General features: G+C 31.7%; 1 protein-coding gene across 11 annotated transcripts in view; it reads right to left on the bottom strand.

The window, feature by feature from the left end:
- LOC139529876 (kinesin-like protein KIF27) overlaps window positions 1-21,019 on the bottom strand; it is a 41,492-nt gene that overhangs the window by 7,780 nt on the left and 12,693 nt on the right. The window contains exons 14-38 of one of the 11 annotated variants that reach the window (XM_071325821.1): window positions 20,089-20,231; window positions 19,528-19,663; window positions 18,859-18,942; window positions 18,436-18,522; window positions 17,785-17,904; window positions 17,328-17,342; window positions 15,180-15,308; window positions 14,647-14,879; window positions 13,487-13,528; window positions 12,272-12,384; window positions 11,612-11,759; window positions 10,929-11,025; window positions 10,437-10,534; window positions 9,881-9,988; window positions 9,538-9,637; window positions 9,059-9,210; window positions 7,990-8,086; window positions 7,482-7,586; window positions 6,915-7,129; window positions 5,006-5,117; window positions 4,597-4,734; window positions 2,638-2,828; window positions 2,118-2,221; window positions 1,429-1,510; window positions 829-846 (exon numbers count right to left, since the gene is read on the bottom strand). In XM_071325821.1, coding sequence (XP_071181922.1) covers window positions 829-846; window positions 1,429-1,510; window positions 2,118-2,221; window positions 2,638-2,828; window positions 4,597-4,734; window positions 5,006-5,117; window positions 6,915-7,129; window positions 7,482-7,586; window positions 7,990-8,086; window positions 9,059-9,210; window positions 9,538-9,637; window positions 9,881-9,988; window positions 10,437-10,534; window positions 10,929-11,025; window positions 11,612-11,759; window positions 12,272-12,384; window positions 13,487-13,528; window positions 14,647-14,879; window positions 15,180-15,308; window positions 17,328-17,342; window positions 17,785-17,904; window positions 18,436-18,522; window positions 18,859-18,942; window positions 19,528-19,663; window positions 20,089-20,231 — 2,867 coding nt within the window. Of the gene's footprint in view, window positions 1-537; window positions 562-828; window positions 847-1,410; window positions 1,511-2,117; window positions 2,222-2,637; window positions 2,829-4,596; window positions 4,735-5,005; window positions 5,118-6,914; window positions 7,130-7,481; window positions 7,587-7,989; window positions 8,087-9,058; window positions 9,211-9,537; window positions 9,638-9,880; window positions 9,989-10,436; window positions 10,535-10,928; window positions 11,026-11,611; window positions 11,787-12,271; window positions 12,385-13,486; window positions 13,529-14,646; window positions 14,880-15,179; window positions 15,309-17,327; window positions 17,343-17,784; window positions 17,905-18,435; window positions 18,523-18,858; window positions 18,943-19,527; window positions 19,664-20,088; window positions 20,232-21,019 lie in introns of all 11 variants that reach the window. The other 10 variants (XM_071325819.1, XM_071325817.1, XM_071325818.1 and 7 more) reach the window with 10 other exon arrangements.

The raw sequence follows: 21,019 nt of genomic DNA on the forward strand, positions 1-21,019 counted from the left end.
CATGGTCTAACTAAGTAGTAAAAGTATGACCGATAGGTTTTAATATCTCACTACCTATGTGATGACTTGAGATACCAGAAGCATGGTCTAACTTAGTAGTAAAAGTATGACCGATAGGTTTTATTATCGGTCGTCCAACTGTCTATATCAATCTGCTCAGCTCTTAATAAAACTCCATATCACGGCTTTGTGAAGTCAGATACGTTGACCAGGCCTTAATAACTTTGATCCGGACATATCAGCGACGTCATAATGTTTGAACCGACGTTGATAAGTTTGACCCGAACTTATCAAGTCAACTTCCGGTTGCTGGTGAAACTAAGACAATACTACCAAAAGACACAAATACAGCCCGATAAAACGATTATCAGGTTATCGGCATATTAATATTGTAAAATATCAGCTGCTCGACATAATATGAAGGCTTTTTGATCTCGTTCGCTGCGCTTACTGGACAAAAAGCTTCATATTATGTCTCGCAGCTGATATTTTACGATATCAACATGCAGACAACCTGATAATCGGTACATATCTCACCTGTTTGATTCCCTACTACCTATGTGATTACTTGTGATACCAGAAACATGGTCTAACTAAGTAGTAAAAGTATGACTGATAGGTTTTAATATCTCACCTGTTTGATTCCCTACTACCTATGTGATTACTTGAGATACCAGAAGCATGGTCTAACTAAGTAGTAAAAGTATGACCGATAGGTTTTAATATCTCACCTGTTTGATTCCCTACTACCTATGTGATTACTTGAGATACCAGAAACATGGTCTAACTAAGTAGTAAAAGTATCACCGATAGGTTTTTATATCTCACCTGTTTGATTCCCTACTACCTATGTGATTACTTGAGATACCAGAAACATGGTCTAACTAAGTAGTAAAAGTATCACCGATAGGTTTTAATATCTCACCTGTTTGATTCCCTACTACCTATGTGATTACTTGAGATACCAGACACATGGTCTAACTAAGTAGTAAAAGTATCACCGATAGGTTTTAATATCTCACCTGTTTGATTCCCTACTACCTATGTGATTACTTGAGATACCAGACACATGGTCTAACTAAGTAGTAAAAGTATGACTGATAGGTTTTAATATCTCACCTGTTTGATTCCCTACTACCTATGTGATTACTTGAGATACCAGACACATGGTCTAACTAAGTAGTAAAAGTATCACCGATAGGTTTTAATATCTCACCTGTTTGATTCCCTACTACCTATGTGATTACTTGAGATACCAGACACATGGTCTAACTAAGTAGTAAAAGTATGACTGATAGGTTTTAATATCTCACCTGTTTGATTCCCTACTACCTATGTGATTACTTGAGATACCAGACACATGGTCTAACTAAGTAGTAAAAGTATGACCGATAGGTTTTAATATCTCACCTGTTTGACTCCCTGTTTCCTATATGATTACTTGAGGCCCCAGCAGCATGGTCTGTCTCATTGATTGAACTTCGAACAGAACTTCTTATATCAAGATCATCTGAAATAATGAATAAATTCCTGAATGAAAAATTGTTATGAAACACTGTCATAGGAGAAGATTGGTTTTCTAAAATATTCTGTTTTTCACATTAATGTAGCTGACCGAATAAAAACTCACTATTTTTCTTGGCCTAGTTTTACATTTTTTAAAGGATCACAATTAGGTTAACATTGTACTAATAATGATTGTAATTTTACTTAATAATTTGACTTTCATGTGTCATGCTTACCAAAAATAGTCCAAACCTGCTTCATGCTTTTCCTATTTGAATGATTTTATACTAGTCATTTGGGGTCTTTTTATAGCTTGCTGTTCGGTGTGAGCCAAGGCTCCGTGTTGAAGGCCTTAGTTTGACCTATAATGGTTTTTCTTTTACAAATTGTGTCTTGGATGGAAAGTTGTCTCATTGGCATTCATACCACATGTTCTTATCTCTTTAAGACCCCATAGAAACCCCTTCTAAGTCAATGAAGACAAGATGTATTACTGGACTATTTTCATTATTGATACATGACCAACACAAATGTCATAATTGTTTTGTAAACTATTCAATAAAGTATAACTTGAAATATAATTCATTAATCCTTATATTGGATGACAATACCTTGATGGGGAAGAGCTCCAGATGCCTCCAGTTCTCGTAACCTTTTCTTTAACTCTCTACTCGTCTTCTTGTAGTAATATAATTCCTTCTCTAGTCTTTGCATTCTACAAAAGAATAATGTAAGTTTTGATATCAACAATAATTATAGTTACCAAAATGAATAAAATTACCTATAAAGAGATTTTCTTATTGACACTAACATTTGTACTTTAATAAAAAATTATTTTTCAATAAACTGGTCCCTGGATCAATTTGTCTAAACTCCTAAGATTTAGCAAGATTGTACTTTAGGAAAATCCCTAATAAAGCACCATGACAAACAATATTTCCTACATGTAAGGGCATTTGTTTTTTCATGATCTTTAGGTCATAACATTTATCTCTGGTCTAAAATAGCCTCTGGACAGAATAAAACTTGTTTTTTTATCAATTTGATATCCAAACTCCTCTTTGTTCCAAATTTTATGCTAGATATCTTTCTTCAACATCCAACATCTGACCCTTGAGTCAGTAAACTTACTTTTCATCAATTTCAGGCCCAAATCCACCACTATTGTTGGTCCCAGAATCAGCCAGCTGTCTCATTAACATTTGTATTTTCTGTTCATATTCCTGTGTCTGTTTGGTAATCCTACGATCGACCTCTACTGCTGACCTCTGTAAAGCTGCCTCTAATTCACAGATTAACCTCTCCTGCTCATCTTGTTTGACCTAGATAATTATTTGTATGATGTTAATAAATATAACATTAGGAATGGTGATTAGGAATTATACAAATTGAAATGGTTACCACCACTTTAAAGGGGGCAGCACTAATAGAGCATTGTAGTTAGAATGATGACTATTGATACTGCTAACCCTTTCCTCCAAAATGATGCCACTTGACGCCTGTGTAGTGCCTCAGTTGAAACATATTGCCTATGAAAAATCTGTTTCAGATTTAATAAAATTTGTATCTAATATAAAAAGGATATTCATGAGAATGTCTGACTGGAATTTTTCATTGATGAAATATTTGTTTTTGCAATGCATTAATACTTTAAACCTGATGATTTTTTTATATTGAAAACAAGAATGTGTTCAAAGTAATGGAACATGAAATTGAGAAAAAATATAATTTGGCATTAAAAGAAGAAAGATCATACAATAGGGAACATGTGTACTAAGTTTCAAGTTGATTTGACTTTAACTTCATCAAAAACTACCTTGACCAAAAACTTTAACCTGAAACTCACACTTTCATTTTCTATGTTCAATGGACCTTGGAATTGGGACCAAAAGTCTAATTTGGCAATAAAATTAAAAAGATCATATCATAAGAAACATGTGTACTTAGTTTCAAATTAATTTGACTTCAGCTTCATCAAAACTACCTTGACCAAAAACTTTAACCTGAAAATTGCACTTTCATTTTGCATGTTCAGTGGACCGTGAAATTGGGGTCAAAAGTCTAATTTGGCTTTAAAATTAGAAAGATCATATCATAAGGAACATATGTATTAAGTTTCAAGTTGATTGGACCTCAGCTTCATCAAAAACTACTTAGACCAAAAACTTTAACCTGAAGCGGGACGAACGGACGGACAGACGAACGAACAGTTACAGACGAACGTACAGATGGACGGAAGGAAGCACAAACCAGAAAACATAATGCCCCTCTACTGTCGTAGGTGGGGCATAAAAATCCTATGCGAATTAAATATGTAAAAAATCCATAGTTATCTTATACTATCTAAAGTATTGAATATACACCTTATTCACTGTCAGTCATCAATACTTGCAGTAATATCAATGCTTAATAAATATATATAACATCACCCTAATTCCAAATTGAAGCCTATTAATAGATTTTCCAATGCTGACATTATGTTATATTATAAAGCTATATGGTAAGGATGAGTGGTCTTAGTAGTTCATCTATTTTATCGCTCGCCTGTCAATAATAAGGTAGTGATTTCCCTTAAGTTACAGGTGCAGCTGACTTCAATCAAATTGACTTGCTCAAGGTCAAAAGTTCTCTTACAGACAATCCTGTGTCCTTCAACAATAAAAACTGACAACCACCATATGGCCAATAGTGCTAATTTATTTAGTTATTAAAAAGATTAAATGAGTATAATCCTGCATGAAGTTGTAGTTCTCAGATTCGAGGTTATTCAATATATATTCTCTAGATCATATCAGTAGTCAAACCTTCATGGGGATCTTTCCATGTCTTGATTTGGACAATGGTTGTTTTATTTCGATGAACACTTAAATTCGTGGATAAAGTCATCCACAAAAAACACAAAAATTGGTACCCCACGAATAAAAGTACTTTCACAGTATAAACATGCTTAAATCAAAACGTTCCACACAATGAAACAATTTAGACAAGTTCTTCTGATTGACATTAAGACATCTTTTGTTTCATATTTAAAGTTCAGTTAAGACAAGTTTGTCTGATTTATAAATAGAAACTTATCTAATATTAACGAACCTCCATTTCACTACAGTGTAGATTAAGTCTCCTCTCGGCATCCTTACATGCTACCACTTTATTGAAATATTTCATCATCAGAGCTCGGGTTTCTGTAGTGGTCAAGGAATTCAATTTATTCATCACATGGTCCTCACTCTAGAAAAATATAAGAATAATCCTTATTTTTTTTTTATTTCTTCCACTGTCATTAAATATCACTTTCTATTCAAGACATAGAATACACGTTCTTTGCAAGATACTACATCAAAATCCTATTGAATAAGCAAGGCCTTGAAGATGAAATTTGATTTACAAAATAAATAAATTGTAATGGGAAGACAAATATTACATGACTTAAATTCAACTTACTGTATAACAAATTTATAAAGCTTACAATAAAAAAGGTTCTTATTAATAAAAGACAAACCTTAGACAAAATCTGTGAATGACGAAGTTCTAGTTGGCGGCTATTTATAGCATCTGTTTTATATTCTATAGCTGCATCTAATGCATCAATCCCTTCATCCAGTTCTATAATCCTATAATGACAAAATAAACAAGAATGTGTCCACAGTACACGGATGCCCCACTCGCACTATCATTTTCTATGTTTAAAGGACTGTGAAATTGGAATAAATTCTCTAATTTGGCATTAAAATTGGAATGATCTTATCAAAGGGAACATGTATACTAAGTTTCAAGTTGATTGGACTTCTACTTTATCAAAAACTACCTTGACCAAAAACTTTAACCTGAAATTTGCACTATCATTTTCTATGTTCAGTGAACCGTAAAATTGGGGTCAAAACTCTAATTTGGCATTTAAATTAGAAAGATCATATCATAGGGCACATGTATACTAAGTTTCAAGTTGATTGGACTTCAACTTCATCAAAAACTACCTTGACCAAAAACTTTAACCTGAAGCCAAAAACTTTAACCTGAAATTTGCACTATCATTTTCTATGTTCAGTGAACCGTAAAATTGGGGTCAAAACTCTAATTTGGCATTTAAATTAGACAGATCATATCATAGGGCACATGTATACTAAGTTTCAAGTTGATTGGACTTCAACTTCATCAAAAACTACCTTGACCAAAAACTTTAACCTGAAGCCAAAAACTTTAACCTGAAATTTGCACTATCATTTTCTATGTTCAGTGAACCGTAAAATTGGGGTCAAAACTCTAATTTGGCATTTAAATTAGAAAGATCATATCATAGGGCACATGTATACTAAGTTTCAAGTTGATTGGACTTCAACTTCATCAAAAATTACCTTGACCAAAAACTTTAACCTGAAGCCAAAAATTTAACCTGAAATTTGCACTATCATTTTCTATGTTCAGTGAACCGTAAAATTGGGGTCAAAACTCTAATTTGGCATTTAAATTAGAAAGATCATATCATAGGGCACATGTATATTAAGTTTCAAGTTGATTGGACTTCAACTTCATCAAAAACTACCTTGACCAAAAACTTTAACCTGAAGCCAAAAACTTTAACCTGAAATTTGCACTATCATTTTCTATGTTCAGTGAACCGTAAAATTGGGGTCAAAACTCTAATTTGGCATTAAAATTAGAAAGATCATATCATAGGGGACATGTATACTAAGTTTGAAGTCGATTGGACTTAAACTTCATCAAAAACTACCTTGACCAAAAACTTTAACCTGAAGCGGGACAGACGGACGGACGAACGAACAGACGGACGGACGAACAGACAGACGGACGCACAGACCAGAAAACATAATGCCCCTCTACTATCGTAGGTGGGGCATAAAAACAACTTTATTGAAAAACAGTCATGAATTTTGTTTCAGAAAGATTTAAAGACTTTTTTAGTTCCTATATGAATGAATTTGCTTTCTTTACACTTGACAAACTAGGCAATCATTTGATTCATGCTAATAGGCTGTATGTTGTACTAAAACATTTGGATACTGAAGTTATACAGGACCCTTTTCACATTTATGAAAGCAGTACAACCCAAGGCTTAGTAAGTGACCATATTTACAAGTACCCAGATTAAAAAAAATCCAAGGAACATAATAGCTATAGTTCAACAGTAGTTGTGAATGATTATAAATACAAATGATTGAAATTGTATTCCTATTTCATATAAATTTGAATGTTAAAATTTACCCAGATTAGACATTTTTTTAAATGCCTATTTTGGCCAGAAACTACTGAAATCGCTTGAAAAAATACTAACCCTTGGCACAATATAATATATTTTACAAATAAATCATTTAAAATATGCATAACTTGATGAGTTACAGTAGTTACAAATTCATTTATTAATTTTCATATTTTTACACAGAAATTCTTACCTCCTTTCTTCCTGTCCTGACAACAGTCTTCCCTCCCTCAGTTTATTCTCCAGGACAGTCCTCTGTCTCGCCAGCTTATCTCGCCCTTCCTGGAATTTGGACATTTCCTCTTTAACAAACTGCTGCTGTTCTGTGGGTGTCTTGGATAATTCAGATGTCTTCTCTTCAAGTCTTTTATCTAATGTGTCTAACTTCATAGACACTGATAAAATATTCTGTAAAAGAATGCAATACCTTTAGATACTAAATATATAAAACATTCTACACAAGAATGTACTCATTTAATTTTAAATACTGAATGGATTTTTTATTTCATCTATACAAAGGAAAAATATTCTTTAATACTTTATTCTAAGATATGCCATTAGATAATTTTCTGAAATAACATTGTTTAGTAATAAATTTCCTGTATATGGTTTGATAAAAAGACTTTCCAACTTTGTAAACAAGAATGCTATTTGGATTTGCATCTCTAAAATCAATCCATCAACATGCTATAAATTGCTTAACAAATAAAAGTAAATAAATAAAAAAATAAAGTACGGCTTTCTGCCAAAATAATGTTACCTTATTAATAATCTGACTAGATCTCATTCTCCGGAATTCTATCTCACTTTTCTCGGCCAACATGGCCTCTTTCTTAGCAACTATTGTTTCTCTCTTTTTAAGTTCCTGAAAAAGAAAAATATTATGCATTAGCAGCTGTATACCTTTAAAAATCTTCAATTAAAATCTTAACTAATGTGAACTAAAGCATAAAACTTTAGTTTCCAATGATCATGTATGGGTTTTCTTTATCCATTGATAATAAGTTTAGATCATGTTCTCCATATTTCTTTGCATAATTTTAGTTCATCTGCACACAAAATATCATTGACATACCATATATGATTTCCTTTAAACTGACCTAATCACAAACTAATCATAAGTTCAATAGACCATGACTAAGGGGGCTGGAACAAATAATCTCCATGGAAATGAGATGTACCATGGCTCATACAATTGCAAACCAAATCTCATTGACCTATTACAAATCTCAAACTTATAACTATGTTGACTTAAGACAATAACTTACCTCTTGTAGTTCCTCCATTTGTCTTTTCTGCTGTAAAACTTTCTCTACTTCATTGTCTAACCATTTCTTCTGATCTTCTATCTTATCATGGTCCTCACTGTAAAACAAAAATAAACATTCACTGAAATGTTTGACTCATACTGTAAAAGACAATAACAATCAAAACCAAGGAGTAAACAAAGACTCACAAAATAAAAGGACATTTACATCAACAGTTATAAATAATAAGTAAGAAACAACACGAACTCCACTAAAAACCAGGAGTAAAATCAGGTGCTCCGGAAGGGTAAGCATTTCCTGCACTGTATACGGCACCTGTCGTGTTATTTCTTTGTTCAGTTCGGTAATGATGGAAGGTTATTAAGACCAAGGAAGAATATCAGATATGATTTCTGACACACTTTTGTCATAATGGCCAATCAGCTCATGATGGCGACTGTAAAATTTCTTGAGTGACGACTTTAATTTGATTGATTCATAGCCCTGTCTTAGCAACTTTTGAGAAAGCAGTATTCCTCGTTCAACAAATTCAACGTACTTTGAGCTAGCTCTAGAGTAATGTATCAATTGAGACACTTTTACTCAATATGCTGGTGCTGCTGGGATGTTGCTTCACAGAAATGGAAAGTAGACTATAGGAAAATTAAAATCATCGCTTTTGTCATAAATTTTGGTATTTAACCTACCTAGTCATTTCGAGAAAAGGGTCTAATAACTAAACATTTATTAAAATGTAGTCTGTAAAAACACCTAGGTTTAATCTTACTTCCGTGTTCTAATTAGATTTTCCCTTCTTTTCATTGTTGAGAATGTTTGGTCATGAGCAAACAAGATAAAGTTCAAGTCAGAAAAAAAGATAAATTATTTATCTATTTCTAATAATGAATAGTTTAAATATCTGGTTAATTTCAAGTATTTCTATTTACATGCATATAACATAAAGATAAAATATGAAACTGAATTAATGATAACCAGAATTTTTGGATACATTTTGTTATGGTCCAAGTATTTATGTTTCATCTACCATACTGTACCTTCATTACCTAGCAAACATTGTATTTTTACTTACATGTTAATTGGTGGCAGTGATGATCCGCCCCCACTTCTTAACTTTCTTTGAACAGCTGCTATCTCTTCATTCTTTCTTTTCAATATTTTCTGTTGTTGTTCATTCTTTATCTCCAGTTCCTTCACTTTTTGTGTTTCCTTCTGCATCTCTCTCTACAGGAAAAAAGATTGATAGGTGTTAAACAGCACTTGCAGCACTATTGTGCTATTACATGGTGGTCAGTTTTTATTGTTGGAGGAAGCCAGAGTGCCTCCAGAGAACCAGCAACCTTCGGTAGGAAAACAGGTAAAAAGATACTTTAACATAAAAAATGATCAACAGAAAACTACAATTTTCTAATCCTTCAAGAACTAATATTTATCTATGTGATTATTCAAGTCATAAAGGTTATTAAAGGTCAACCTATAAAACTTCATAAACCGACTAGACAGTGATGTTCAATTGTGTATAGAAACATTATACGAAAATATGACAATCACCTCTAATTTAAGTTTCCTTTCTGATTCATCTTTTAACTTCTTTGTTACATGTTCCTTTGTTTGCTTCATTCTGTCAACAGCCAGTTCTAGATCTTGTATTCTAAAATTACATAAGTATTAGTAAATGGGTTAATATGTCTTTGTAGTATTTTGGTGATTGTAGAGAGCTCAATTCTCTTTGGATTCATTGAAATAAACACTAAATGGATTTGTAATATAAATCACTAAATAATACCAAGATGTTTAATAGTCAAAAATATTAATATTCTAAATTTTCACACTGAAATTGAATATCAGAGGCAATATACTTACAAAGAATTGTTTTGTTATATTTAATACTTACTTTTTCTCATTATAAATAGAGAAGTTAGCAATATTTTCGGTTTCTTTTTGTTTCTTGGAGATAGCAGACATTCTAGCTTTGGCTGTTTCCATCCTCTTCTTGTATTCTCTGTAACAATAAGTTTCTTAATATATGATGATAATAAACAATATTTAATCACATTATGGAGTCTTCATATAAATTTTTTCTATTATAAAAAGAAATTGACATAGTTAAGACCGTTGTTTGAATTGTTTTACACTTGTCATTTTTGGGCCCTTTATAGGTTCAGTGTGAGTCAAAGCTGGGTGTTGAAGGCCATACTTTGACCTTTAATTATTAAAACTTTTTATACATTGTGATTTGGATGGAGAGTTGTCTCGTTGGCACCCACATACCATCTTCTTATATCTATAGAAATGGTAATATTAACAATGTAAGATTAGTATGTTAACCATTCAGATGAAATTACACTTCCAAGACTATTTTGTATTTACATCATCTATAGAGAGTAAAGATAAGAACAATACAAGAGCGTTTGTGTTGCCTTTCCCAAGTGAAGGTGTTTACGACTTACTGTGTAAGTTTGGTTTTCTCCGTAGTTTCCTGTTTAGCCTCTAACTCCTGTAACACTGACTGGGTTTCCTGTAAATCTCTCTTTACTTTCATTCTTTCCTGAAATTTGAAATTTTTTAATAATACAACACATTGTATCCTGAAAATGATATAGTTTAAATAGATTATACGTTTTAATGTTTTAATGATACCATCCTGATAATCACGACATTGTAATGAAATAAATTCAAGATGCCAAACCAGTCATTGATACGGATAGAACTGGTTCTCGTCAAAATATAGTAAAGTCTTTGAAAGCTAGCAGAAACAGTCTATGAAACAGAAATGATTCTTTCATACAGAAGACAGATTTAGGACTTCATGTTAATGATTAAACCTAAAGAAGAGAGAATTTTTATCATTATAATGTTGCAGTAAGTAATATATTTCTCTACTATATAAATGCACCATATTGTATACCCAATACCAGTAGATTACTGATTAATATACCAACCTTCTCCAGAGATTTGATTTTATCAGCATACTTTTTATTCATTAAATCAGCATCTTTACCAGTTTTTACAAGTTCTCTAATCAACTGTTCTTTTAACCTTATCAAATAAAGATTAATATTATAATCATTATCCAGACTTTACAACCATAGTGGATTCATTTATTTTCATGGGTACCAATTTTTGTGGATACGGGAAAACTTGTATGACCCTGGATATTTCATTTCGTGGATTTGCAGAGGTCTGCATACCTATTGAAAATTTGTAATTTGTTGAACATTTAATTTCAAGGTTTACCTTTACCCACGAAATCCACAAAAAATTGGTATCCAACGAGTTATAATGAACCCACAGTATATCTTCAAATATGATCCTTTTCATACGGAAGTAATACTAAATCTAACCATATCTTTTTCTTTCTTGGAATTTTTTTCTCACTGTGCAAATTATATCACTAAAAATGTATTCATATATTGGAAATTAGAGTTCTTTACTTATTTCTGAATACTCCATTTCATTGCTGGCTAAAACTTACATTAAATCTCTCCGTCAGTCGTGCAATTTTGGTCAACTCTATTTGAAATATTTTTGTGTTTTTGTTGTGTGTGATACAACACCTTTCAATCAAATTATTTTATGTAGATTTTTTTTTTATGACAGTGCAAAATTTAGTTTAGAATCATACCTAATGTTAATTGATAAATCCCTCATTTTAGTGTGTGCATCAGTCAACTTCAGTCTGGATTCCTTCAACATCCTCTGTGTATTAGCACTCTTCCTCAAACTATCCTCTACAGCTTCAATCGTACTGACACCTAAGTGATCTCCCCCTGCTGAAGATGACATACTTCCTGATATAACTAGACAAACAGACAAACAGATGTTAAATCAGAATTTTAAGTCAAAAAAATATCACTTGCAACATGCAGGATTAAAACTGACAACCTCAGTGTAAACATGCTAGTGATACAAATAGATGACCTACTGAGACCACTCAACCACTGTTTTATAGAACTTTGGGAAAGATCCACTTTTACAGGCAATTTTGTGTTCATTCTTTGTTTGCTATTATTATATCAATCTTATATTATCAGACCAGAAGATTTGGCAAGCAAATTATTTGCAGTAAATATGTTAATCTATAAAACTTTGCATATGTGTATGGCATTTTAAAGATACAAGTTTTTTTTAGCAAACATTAAGTAGAATATCAAAGGATCTGAAAACATGAAAAAGTCAAGTGGAGCTTGGTGCAACATAAAAAGTATGCTTTGACTTGCAGTTGCTGAGATAATTGCAACAGATATATCCTGTGGAGAGAAGGATGAAGAGACGGTATAATTACCTTCTCTGTTAACAGTTATAACTGGAACATCTGTGTTATTGACATTCTCTTTATTTTCCTCTGCCTTTCTACCTCTCTTTACTTTAAATGTTCCTTTCCGAACAAATTTTCCTCTGAAATATATCATTAATATTATTATGAGATTACCAAAAAGCAATCACTAATGTTTTATTTTCATTTATTTCATATCGGTTAAGAATTAGCCTCTCTTATTGGATAAAAAGGGGCCAAATGACATTCATTATTATTCAATAATAAATTCCATCGGTAATTAACAGAACAAAACTAACCAGAAAAACAGTCCATAACGAACATTTATATGTTAATGATTGGTGGGGCGTGGTTTCTCTGTTAATGACTGTTGGGACAAGGTTTCTGTTAATTACAGGTGGGACATAGTTTCTTTGTTTAGAGAGATGTCCCATTTATAAAACATGTTTCTATTTTCAATTTTATATTTAAGTTGTTGAATTGTTTACCATAGGTTTTCGTAAATTATAAAATTATAGAGAACTTTATTAAGTATTCATTTACTGAAAAATTGCACTAAAATGAAAGGCAGTATTACTATGACTGGTCTTCTCTCTTTGCTATAGATATTGTACAACTACTCGAGTTTGCTTTGAACATTTTGAATTTATGAGAATTTGCAAAAGCATGGTTCCTCAATGAAATAAACATAATAGTTATTGAAGAACTGGTTATTATGGTGATACATGGACTGCCCGTAGGACAGTGGTATTGACTGCGACAGCGATAATGACCTCCCCTACGGCTCAGTCATTATCGCTGTCTTAGTCAATACCACTGTCCTGTGGGAAGTCCATATATCACCATAATGACCAGTTTTTCAATAAGTATTATGTAAATAATACACATACACAAGTCATGAAAACAACACAATTTTAAAAACATATAGTGCTTAGTATGATTCCATAGATGATGTACCATAGAAAATTTAGTACATAGTACACTTAAAACATAACACAAGTTAATAATAAGATTGCACAAATAAAATAGTCACACAAAAAATAAAAAATAAAATAAACAGAGGCATAAACACTATATGCATGCACTGCACTGGCATGAGCTGTTACTTGGATCCCATGTTTGTACCAATTTTTGAATTGGTCAAAAGATGTTTCCATTTGACAATGGTTAGCCAGCTCATTCCAGATTTGTGCAGCATGATAACGAAACAATCTTAAGCCATACCTAGTAGTTCTTACTCTCGGTAGTACTGCTGTTTTCTGTGATCTTAAATCATACTTGTTAATTCTTATAGCAATCAAATCATGAAGGTAGCTCAGTCTTTTTTGTGAATTATTTCAAATGTTTCTATAATGACTATTGCAATTTTTTTTTATTCTCGATGGTAATTTTGATTTTTCTGTCATAATCTTCATAGATGAATCTAAGAGCTCTTTCTTGTTGTTTTTTTTCAAGAATTTTTTTCTCTACAGTAGTGTCAAATTACTGGACAATAGTTAAAATTCGAAAGAAATGAATGAGTAGTATGCTGTTAACCTACCTACCCTGTTTAAATATTTACCCATAGGTTTTATAATATTTAATTGTCTTAATGCCTTTTTATATATTTCAGATATATGATTGTTAAAGTTTAAGTCCGAATCTATAGTTATTCCTAAAAGTTTAACATTTTCTTCACAAGAAATTTTGTTTCCATTTAAATTAAATATCAAATTATGTATATTTGTGTTTTTTCCCCAATGGCTATAGCCTAGAATTGTCAGGATTAGCCTTCATTTAATTTATAGAAAACCAGTTTATAAGATTTAAGCTATAAGTTTCTAAAGTTTCAACAACTTTATCTAAATCATGATCACTATATGATACAGTGTTATCATCAGCATAATTATAAATGTACAAAATGAGTTATGTCATTTATGAATACATTGAAAAGACCTGGACCAAGAATTGACCCTTATGGTACACCTTTAAAGACTTTTTTTTTTAACATTTCCTCCCATTAAAAAAAAGAGATAACCTTCTGACACTTTATTACAGGGAAAACATGAGCAGAGAACAGAAAGAGGGTTTACATCAAACTAATCATAATTGTACTCAACTTCTGATGAATCCTATAGTCAAATATAGAATAAGATGCTATGGGCTGATGACAAAAAGCAAAAGCCTAATACAGTCAGCCCTAAGGTCTATATAGAATTGAAATTGTTTATATGTTCTTTTACCAAGCTCATTCTTTATTCATGAAAGGAATACTTTTTTCTGACCTTTGTATACATGTATTTTCAATTATCAAGTGTATTGTATGGCCGGTTTTACTGTAAACTCTATGTGTGTGAACATCATGTACTAGGCATCTATTTAACCCCCTGTAACATCATACATACATTTCATGTTCTTGTGAGTCCAGTACTGGTTCCTCTTCAAACTTCTGACTGGTACCTGCTGATTCTCCTTCTTCCTCAATGACATAAGTGTTATGCATGACCTCATCACTATCCTCCAGTTGACTGACCAGCAGCTGACTACGGGCTCGGAAACTCTTCATCACTCGGTCCAGAGTAAACAGAGCAGGACTTGTCTTTATGTTTCTGGACAATGGTCTCAGGTTCCTACTAGCCTAAAAAGAGATTAAGTTACAAACAAGCCTTAGGAATTGCTTTTATGTTCCTTGACAATGGTCTCAGGTTCCTACAAGCCTAAAAACAGATTAAGTTACAAACAAGCCTTAGGAATTGCTTTTATGTTTTTTTACCCACACAGAATAATTGGAAGTAAAGCTTAATATAAATATTCTGTCAGAGCATTTCAATTCCTTATCTTTTTAGTTAAAACAGAGGAAAAGGTCTGTCATCTCCTTCATTAGGCTTATTGTCCTAGGTTTATTGTACCACAAATTTATCATTAAAGCTACCCTTACAGTGTCAGGTCTTCTGGTCAACTGTACTGGGACAGACTTTGGCCTCTTGTCTGAGGGGGGTACAATGGGAGGGGCACTAACTGTCACAGCGTCATCATCTATAATACTACTGTTGGCCATCAAATTGTCCTGAAATATAAGTCAAGAATTATAATTTCTGATTACATGAACTACATTACAATCTAAGTCAAATATTACAAAGCAAATTGGTAACACAAATTAGAATAAGGGAAAACTACTTTTTACTTGTATAATTATTATCATAGATTGAAAGGTAACACAGCTAAATAAGTCTGTAAATAATTATGAATAATTTATGAAAAATAGATGAATTAAAATGCTGTATAAAGTAACTTGAAAAACATGTACTATTATTTGCAAAACTGACATTAATCTTCATTCAATGCTCCACAAAACTCATTCATGTATTGATAAATCATCTAAAATTCTCATAAGATTAAATATGCTTAGTTGTTACATTTCAGTGTGTACATCTTTTTGAGAGAAGGTGTTAAGATCAACAGTATTTATACAGTATACAGAAAAAAGAAAGACTAAGCATAAAATTAAGACATCTTAGTTCAGAAAATACATATAAGAAAGAACATTGTCCAAATTTAATGGTTTTTACCTAATTCTAGCCTTTATGTATTATTACCTCTAAATAGTAAATAACAGATGATTCATTGATAAATCTTATTTGAACTTGTTCTCATTCTAGAAAGCCTACTTGATTAACAGTTCTACAAATGACTAAAAAAGTACTCCTCAAACCTAGATTCTATGCATGATATTAAATAGTGTTTCTCACCGATTATATCAGATATATAAAGTTTCATAATTTGTAAAGGTACATGGAGGGCACAAATGTCATCAGGGCATATAGAATAGTATTTTTTACTTATATAACTCATAAAAATGCAAAATAAAAACACATAAGAACTATGTTTAAAAATTAACTGGCTGATATTCACTATACCAATCCTAACCTAATTTATAAATTTTGATTTTACAATTATGTTCTCTGCAAATATTAATGAATATCAATTTTTTACACATGTATGTATCAGATGTCAGCTAGATATCTGTAAAGAATGCTGGTAACTTAAAAGAAAACTTCTATCTTTCAAATATTGTTATTATACCATGGATAATGATCAGAACCTTAAAAATGACATTAAAAACTCTTTCTGTAACATTAACTCTTTGGGATCCTATTGAAGTATAAGAGATATCATTTAAAACAAAATACAGTAAAATAAGTAATTTTGTTATTAAAACAATGACAGACCATGCAAACAGTTTTCATGTCCAGAAATATAAAACATGCTTTAAGCATAAAATTTAGTTTTACATTGATCAAACTTGGGCAACCATTTCCAAGGAAATATCAATAATGTAAGTAAAGTATATTCTCTCAAAATATAATAAGTTGGAATCTTTTCCAAATTCTTTATTTTTTTCAGCTAAGTGTTGACCAGGGTAATATAATTATATAAGTTAATGTCATTTTCAGAAAACATTATTGCATCTGAAGACTTATGGACTTACAGTCTTACATTGGAAACTCCATAATATTGTCCTCTCCATTCTAAAGCATATTGTGGAATATTTAACTAATTTTCAACTGATAAAAATGTGCATTGATCAGTGCAATTGTCAGATATGCAGAATGTCAAATGTGGTAATTATGGCTGTTGGAATCCAATTTTTAAAAAAAGTGTTATTTTTTAATTTTGTTTTAGAACATTGCATAAAGTGACTTTTCAAGATTACAGGAAAATAAATATTATATCCTGTGAATTTAGCCCCTAACTTCCAGTGCTCAAAACAACACAAACTTTTATATATATCCTTGGAATCATTATTATTTGGTTAAAGTGTAATCCACAAAACAAATAACCTTTTGTAATAAATTTCAACAAAAATTAAACATGAACAAAAATTTGATGTTTGATGTCTTTGAATATCATATTTAAGATAACAAGTGTTTTAAAGTCAAGGTAGATTTTAACATTCATCGATGTTTTAGCTAGGTGTATATATTTTAACAGAGACATGAATATATATCAGTTAAATATCTGAAGCTACTACTGTCCGACTATTTCTCCAGAGAGATTCAGAGACATCAACTAGGTTATAATTTACCACAGAAAGTTCATCCTGAAACAAATACACACATATACACACAAAGTTCAAATAAAATAGTCATACAAAAATAATACAATTATTCAATCTCAACTTCAGAAAAAAGTGCGTTCTTTTGTTTTTGTTTTCAAAAGGTATGTCAAAAATGAATTTCTTGAGTCTTCATAATGATGATAATAAATTTAAACATTTCTTAACGAATTCTTAAAAAAATACATTGACCACAAGATAAAATTCAAATGTTTTACAGTTAAATATCTATTTATACATAAAGATAATTTTATATAATATATTTTAGAATCATATATTTAAATTCCACATTAAATAGAATACAGCAACAAACAGTTTACACAACAGAAGCATGGAAACAGATAAAACACATCTGATTAACATCTAATATCTGACTGTATTCCTGTTATCAAGCTACTATGTAACCCTATCATCATATGACTGTTACCTTAATAGCCTTTTGTAACTCCTCTATCTTCATGTGTTGTTCTATGAGTTGTTGTTCCTGTTTCATTCTGGTATCTTCATACTGTACTAACTGCTGGTCTTTTTCCTCTACCATAGCCTCCTGTAAGTGAAATATAACCAATTTTGAATTTATAATTTCCATGACTGACATTCGGAAAATGAGTCCCCCAGTGGCGGATCCAGAAATTTTCATAAGTGGGGGCCCACTGACTGACCTAAGAGGGGCCCGCTCCAGTCATGCTTTAGTGATTCCCTATATAAGCAACCAAATTTTTTCCCAAAAAGGGGGGGGGGGGGGCGGGCCCCCTGCCCCCCCCCTCTAAATCCGCCTCTGTCCCACACTTGTTGGATTAGAAAGCCAACAATGAGTCTTATGGAGATGAGTTTTTACACAGTAATCATTACTTTAGTCCATACAAAAAGTAGATAAAGACAAGAGCGTTACACTGTAAGTTTAGAAATATATGTCTTTAGATTTTTCTTCATGACATTATGAAGTATACAATGCTGGAACTATTACATTGTTTAGTCCACGTCCAAAATATATTTTTCATCATATTATTAAAGTGTTTTCTAATATTTTCTTCATGAAAATGAATTAAAATAGATTTGAAGGTTGTCCTCCACTTACCAGCTCTTGCAGTCTGTGGGTCATACTATTGTGTTCTTTACTTTTCTCTGCAAATATTTCTTCATCACTTTTCAAGTCTTCTTTACACTACAAAAAATATGAAGTGCTCACGTCACACAATGATCTGTGTTAGAAAAAAGTAGTTTACAAAAGCACACAAGAAATGTGTATAGAATAACTGCACTGTGTTTAGAAAAGTAAAACAGAATATTGTTAATTAGGCAAATGTGCCATTTTCTTATCAATAGACAAATATTTTCTTTACCCTATGAAATTCTTTTATTCTAAGTATTTCAGCGAATTTTTATTATATGAAAAAATATAATTGAGTTTTGACGAACATTATACTGATGTAAATTTTGACAATGGCACACTATGCCTTTGACAGAGCAGAGATGAAAGGTTTATAAACTGTCTACAAACCTTAGTTAACAGAGCTGTTAAGTTTCTAATAGTCTCGTTTTCCATCTCCTCTCTAGATAATGTTGCTGGTACTTTATTCTTTATCTGCAATGAGAACAACTAACTTTTTAATATGAGCTTTTAATATTAATACATGTGTATTATGAATATAACAGAGCTAACAGTACAAGAAACAAGAATGTTTCCATAGTTCATGGATGCCCCACTCACACTTTCATTTTCTATGTTCAGTGGATCGTGAAATAGGTGTAAAAAATCGAATTTGGCATTTAAATAACAAGATCATATCATAGGGAAAATGTGTTCTAAGTTTTAAGTTGATTGGACTTCAACTTCATCAAAAAATACCTCCACCAAAAACTTTAACCTGAAGCGGAACAGACAGATGGACGAAACGAAAGAATGCACAGACCAGAAAACATAATGCCCCTCTTCTATTGTAGGTGGGGCATAAAAACTCTTGCACTCTCAGGTTAGTATTATGGCCTGCATGAACTTGGTGAGGGTAAACATTTGGAATCCATCTCTTTTACCCTTTTTTCATTGTGTTGAGATAAAGTTTCTTGTCATGACAACTTCAAATTAACACACAATAATTTGCATTGATGAGTTGCTTCCCTTTTCACAATGTCATAAGAAAACAAAGTATAAATGATATCTATATATTACCTCTTCCATGAGATCTAGCCAATCTTTCAGTCTGATATCCTGACTCTGAGACAATATATCTTTATTCTGTATTTCAATCAGTTGTTTATAAGCTTCCTCTGCTATCATCTTGTAATGGGAACATTCTGTTTGTAACCTACACAAAATAAATATCATGTTTCAAAATCATCAATCTTAATAATAATATTTGCACAAACTTAAGAAGTATTTCCTTTATATCAGTCCAGGCTAGTATCATGACAATACCATATATAGAGAAGGCCAAAATTTAATTGGATATAAATTAAATAAACTGTGACCACCAAATTAAAAATATTAAAAGCAAAACAATCTGTACTTATATGATATGACAGGTAAAGTACATGTTCATAGAGTTATATTATTAGTATTAAAACTGACTCAATATCAAAGATGGACCATGAGTACTTCACAGACAATAACATATACATATGCAAGTCAGTCATGAGGCCATAAAGAAGAGGATGAGGCAATATTATCTCCAGTAAAAATAAGATACACTGATGATAACAAAGTAACCATCAAGTTATTATAGAAACATACCTAACAACTTGTTTCTCTAATCTCTCTAACTGTTGAGCATCATGTACATATTTCTCCATATGAACAGGATCACCAAGTCCAAAACCTTGTCCTCCATTACTTAATAAGGTTGTTCTTTGTTTCACCAACTCCTCTCGTAATGCCTGTCAAAATGGACAGAAATTATACTTTATTCTGTTTCAACTAACACCATAATATGGAATAAATAAATGCTGGGAAGTCTTTTGGTTATTTGCATTAATGGGGCGCTGTAACATTGACGTGTACTCACATCTATTTTCATAAAAAAACAAGAATGTGTCCATAGTACATGGATGCCCCATCCACATTATCATTTTCTATATTCAGTGGACCGTGATAATTCAGTTAAAACTCTAATTTAGCATTAAAATTAGAAATTTCATATTATAAGTAATATGTGTACTAAGTTTCAAGTTTTCAACTTCATCAAAAACTACCTTGACCAAAAACTTTAACCTGAAGAGGGACAGACGGACAGACAGACAAACAAACTAACGGACCCACAGACCAGCAAACATAATGCCCATAAATGGGGCATAAAAAGTTGAATACTATCACATTTATATGTTGGTCCCAACTTAAGAATCTCTTCATTAATAACTCTTTATGTTTTGTCTATTTTGATTACTGTCGATTCAAAATCATTTTTTGGACACAAATGTTCATGGTTTTCCTGGGTACAGATGAACAAAGAATTTAAAAGAACAATGAAAAATTTATACTTTTAATACCCACAAATATAAAAGAATCCACTGCATAAATCTTTACGGAACTTTGTGTTGGTGTCAAAAGTTTGGTTGCCTCTGGTAAACTAAATCTTGTTAATGCTTTTTATATGATTTTGGCTTTTGTTCATAGTTGTAGCAATCTATATTTCATTTACATGGCATTAAGTCAAATGAATGAGTCA

Source organism: Mytilus edulis, chromosome 7 (assembly GCF_963676685.1).
Source record: "Mytilus edulis chromosome 7, xbMytEdul2.2, whole genome shotgun sequence".
Taxonomy (NCBI): Eukaryota; Metazoa; Mollusca; class Bivalvia; order Mytilida; family Mytilidae; genus Mytilus; species Mytilus edulis.